The sequence below is a fragment of the Penaeus monodon genome, chromosome 13 (assembly GCF_015228065.2).
Source record: "Penaeus monodon isolate SGIC_2016 chromosome 13, NSTDA_Pmon_1, whole genome shotgun sequence".
Taxonomy (NCBI): Eukaryota; Metazoa; Arthropoda; class Malacostraca; order Decapoda; family Penaeidae; genus Penaeus; species Penaeus monodon.
The window spans coordinates 36892157-36897041 of NC_051398.1; the positions used below are offsets into that span (position 1 = coordinate 36892157).

Sequence of the window (4885 nt, forward strand, 5' to 3'; positions counted from 1 at the left end):
GTATGTATATCTAATGTATCTGTGAAAAAACATTGACCAGACTATTATTTTGTGGAGAGAGAGAGAGAGAGAATTTGTAAAAAAAAAAAAAAAAAAAATGAATAATAATAATAAAAATGGGAAAGAAACAGTGTGTGTGTTTGTGTTTGTTTTGGGGATTAGCATTGTTTTTCATTGATGCTAAAGTTCAAGTGATAGTATTGACATTAAACTTTCTATACAAGTCTCTCTCTCTCTCTCCATCTCTCTCTCTCTCTCCCTCTCTCTCTCTCTCTCTCTCTCTTCCCCTACCCTCTCTCTCTCTTTCTCCCCCCCCTCCCTCTCCCTACCTCTCTCTCTTTTTCTCCCCCCTCCCTCCCCCCTCCCCCTCCCTCTCCCTACCTCTCTCTCTCTCTCCTCTCTCTCTCTCCTCTCTCCCTCTCTCTCTCTCCCTCCTCTCCTCTCTCTCCTCCTCTCCTCTCTCCTCTCTCTCCCTCTCTCTCTTCCTCCTCTCCCTCTCTCTCTTCTCTCTCTCTCTCTCTCTCTCTCTCTCTCTCTCTCTCTCTCTCTCTCTCTCTCTCTCTCTCTCTCTCTCTCTCTCTCTCTCTCTCTCTCTCTCTCTCTCTCTCCCTCTCTCCCTCCCTCTTCTCCCTCTCCCTCTCCCTCTCTCCTTCTCCTTCTCCTTCTTCTCCCTCTCCCTCTCTCTCTCTCTCTCTCTCCTCTCTCTCTCTCTCTCTCTCTCTCTCTCTCTCTCTCTCTCCCTCTCCTTTTGTCCCTCTCTTCCCTTTCAACACACACACACACACAATCTTCCAACAGTGTGTGCCAAAAATGTGCATCAATTTAAAAACTTGGGATCATCTGAGCTAAGCTCTTCTCCCTCATTGAAATAGCAAGGCAACATACCTACACACCAAAACCAACATATCTAGACACACACACACACACAAACACACACACACACACACACACACACACACACACACACACACACACACACACACACACACACACACACACACACACACACACACACACCTACGCACGCACACACACCTACGCACGCACACACACACCTACGCACGCACACACACACCTACGCACGCACACACACACCTACGTAAGCACACACACTCCTATGTGTGCAAACATACACCTACGCGCGCACACACACACCTAAGCGCGCACACACACCTACGCATGCACACACACACACACCTACACGCACACACACACCTACATGCACGCACGCACGCACGCACGCACGCACGCACGCACGCACGCACGCACGCACACACACACACACACACACACACACACACACACACACACACACACACACACACACACACACACACACACACACACACACACTCTGATGATGTCTATTTATTAACCCATTTGATCCAGGTGCCGTGAATGATACATCTTGAAAATTTTGTCAGAGGGCCAGGTGATGGGAATGTGCTGTGATAGGAATGTGCTATCATGAAAAAATTGGCTCTAAGGAGTGACAGGAATGACTCATCATGAGTGCACATAGCTCTTAAAGGAAGATTAGACTTAGGCATTTAAGAAGGGGCTTTTACATTATTCTCACCAGGGAGGAGATCATTTCCATGCTAAGGATCCTATTCCTGCCCACCATGGCTGGTGGTGGCAAATAATACAAAATATTAAAAATGACACAAAGAAGAAAATTTTACTTATTGATATTGTTATTGTAGAATTGTAGACTACTTAGAGACATGATTTTGAGTCTGTGCAGGGAAAACAGTCTCTTGCCATAAAGCAAAAAATGCTTAGGCAGAAAAGAGCTAATAACATTGCGAAAGGAAGGCAAGGAATCTTGGTGTTTGTGTGGGCCAGACCTAGAAGCCACACACCCAGGAGAGTCAACACTCAAGTAAGCCTTATGTTTGGATTTTGAGCACAAAGATCTGACGGGTTAAGAAATACATTAAAAAGTATTATCACAGTTCAGGTCTCTTCAATTTAGTAATCTGTGAATTAAAATTTGGTTCAGTAGTCATATGGTGTGAAAATTTACACTTTTTATATCAAAAGTCAAAACCATTATAGCTTATAATGGAAATTTGATTATTTCAGCATGTCAAAGCTCTAAGTTTAAAACACTTTCAAAGATTCCTATTTTATTCACAGGCGCTTAGGGTTGGCACAGAAGTTGATGGACCAGACAGCACGAGCAATGGTAGAATGTTTCAATGCAAAATACGTTTCGCTGCACGTGAGAAAATCTAACAGAGCTGCCCTCAATTTGTACACTAATACACTGAAGTTCACGTAAGTTTCATTTCATTTTGAAGATTTTTCATAATTCACATATTTTATATAATTCTTTTTTTTATTCAAGTATTGTGTATACTGAAAAGTATATTTGAATATGATAAGCATGTTTCATATATTGCTGTAACATCTAATTCCAAAATTTATCTTAGGAAACAGAATACATCAGAGAGGACAAAAAAATATCAAAATGTTTTTTTGTTATATTGCAGGATCTCATGCAAATATAAATTTTGATATTCTTTGTTTTTGTAGAAGAGTTCCTGCAATTAAGTGGAGATAGGTCCTGCAATTTGGTCCTGCAGTATGGTGTTCTAAAATACTTTAATTATGTGAAGCAAAATCAAGTACCCTTCATTATCAAGAAGAATTTATGCAGTGTTTTAATGACATATCCATTTAATGTGGCTTTTCTTTAAGCACAGAATATATTTAAAAAGAAATTTGCAACATGCAGATGTATGTTTGATTTATTTTCCCTCTATCTTCCGCAGAATTTCAGAGATCGAGCCAAAATATTATGCTGATGGTGAAGATGCATATGCCATGAAGAGGGACCTCTGCTCTTATGCTTTGCAAAACGATATTACTCCAGCTGATGCAAGTACGTTTTTTGATAATAAAAAGAATGAAGAGAAGTGAAGTTACAATTTTTCACTAAAGATTATTGATTATATTAAGAGTACTTGAAACTGCCTCCATTGTTTGTTAAAGATTAAACTTTATCAACAGAGAATACATCACGGTAGATATATAAGTACCATTGGTGTTTTTCACATCAAGCATTGAAGTACATGTCTGCTGAATCTGAGCTGTCTATGTTGACAGTCATCCTCAACTTGTATTACATCATGAGAAGACCCGTACAATCCATCAGGTCAAATCAAAGAAAACAAACCTTTATACTGAAATACATATGTAAACTGTCTTATATAGCTTTTATTTACTCATCTTACAATGAATTGTCATTATTCTAGCTTGTATAATTTCAGGGTTGATATTTGTTATATGTTTTTTGATAGATCATGAAGTGATATATGTTCAGTATTTTTTCTTTTTCAAACTGCTTTCTATTATCTGAAAGGCCCTGCCAAATGACTGTTTTTTTCTATTGAGAAATGTGTCACAGAAATCTAGTCATTTGATTAGATAATTTTTGAGAAAATACTATACATTAGAACCTTAATTTTAGAATGTTCATGGAGAAGATATTTTCATTGGAAGTTTTACTATATATAAAGTTGTTTATGCATGTATTTCCTCCCCCATAACTATAAGCACATAATATACTGTCTTGTGTTGTGCACAAGAAATATATTAGACTTATTACATGATGGATTCAATATTGTTAATTGACTGACTTGATATGTTGTAAAAAGAGCTAAGTTAACAATAAACAATTGGAATTATAAGAACTTACACTTCTTAACCCATTCATGGCAGGAGTTTCCCATGCCATAGCTTGCCACACTCAGAGATTTGTGCTTGAGTGAAAAATTAGAAGCATGGAAACATGTTTGACCCTCTCTTTGTGCCTTAGGCTATGGCATACAAATTTCTATAGTGACTGAAACAAAAAGGAGACCTTAAATTTATTTTTGAAGGACTGTATTCCTTTAGTGTTTGCAGTCAGTGCCAAACAAGCCCACAAAACTTAGAACAGGCTCAACAACTTCGGTCTATGATAATGTCAAATAAATCATATGTATTGCTAACTTTTGGTAACAAAAGCAATAGGGAAATCTCAAAGAGATATTCAGTGATTTGAAATGTTCGTTTTTTTACAGTACCACCTCTCTTAACACTACAACCTCTTCCACATGTCCCTCTAATACCCCCTCCTCTACAAACTTCTTGAATACTCTGCTTAGCCCAGCCAAATGGGATCAATTTTTGTAATCTCCCCCCCCCCCTCCAGCCCCTTACTTTGTTAGCACTCTCCTCGTCCAGCAATGCCTCCAAAAATAAGTAGGCAAAGTTTCCTTCTGCAGCCACCCCAATTGTTCCTGCCTTGTCACAGTTACCCCCGAATCCCAAGCTATAGCATTATCAACCTTAATTGATTTCAATGGGAATCCTATTCCTGCCCAACCTCATCCCTTCCTCAATACTTGCACTGGAACTGTTTCCATCTTCCCAGCAAACTGCCCTGTCTACAACAAGGATTGGACAGATTTTGGAGAAGACTTACTTACCTTGACTATGCTGCAGTATCAGTACAGTGCTACCATCCCCCCTAGAGGCTGTCATAGGTCCCCCACCAATATCACCAAAATTACTTTCCGTAGACATTACCTCCCCTGTAATGTTTACATTGGGGGAGAGTCTCTCCCTGTTGGACCATATAAACCCCTTCCCCCATCAATGTCAGAATTATTGGTGTCTAGGCCATCCTGCCAAACTACCATTCCACAGCCCAATACCCCCTCTCAGTCATGCATATGTGCCATAGTGTATTTTATAGTGGCTGCCCTACCTACAAGTTTGAATCTGAAGTAGCAAGTCTCAGATTCAAACTTGACCTCAATTTACGTGAGGCCAGACAGGAAGCACATCGATGAAGTTTCTCTCACACTCCCTACTCCAATAATTGCTCTTC

General features: G+C 39.7%; 1 protein-coding gene across 2 annotated transcripts in view; it reads left to right on the forward strand.

The window, feature by feature from the left end:
* LOC119580279 (N-alpha-acetyltransferase 10-like) overlaps window positions 1-3698 on the forward strand; it is a 6840-nt gene extending 3142 nt beyond the window's left edge. Inside the window, exons 4-6 of one of the 2 annotated variants that reach the window (XM_037928327.1) lie at window positions 2143-2283; window positions 2781-2890; window positions 3019-3698. In XM_037928327.1, the coding sequence (XP_037784255.1) occupies window positions 2143-2283; window positions 2781-2890; window positions 3019-3035 (268 nt within the window). In that variant the 3' untranslated portion in view covers window positions 3036-3698. Of the gene's footprint in view, window positions 1-2142; window positions 2284-2780; window positions 2944-3018 lie in introns of those variants that run through there. The other variant, XM_037928326.1, reaches the window with a different exon arrangement.
* The last annotated feature ends 1187 nt before the right edge of the window (window positions 3699-4885 follow it).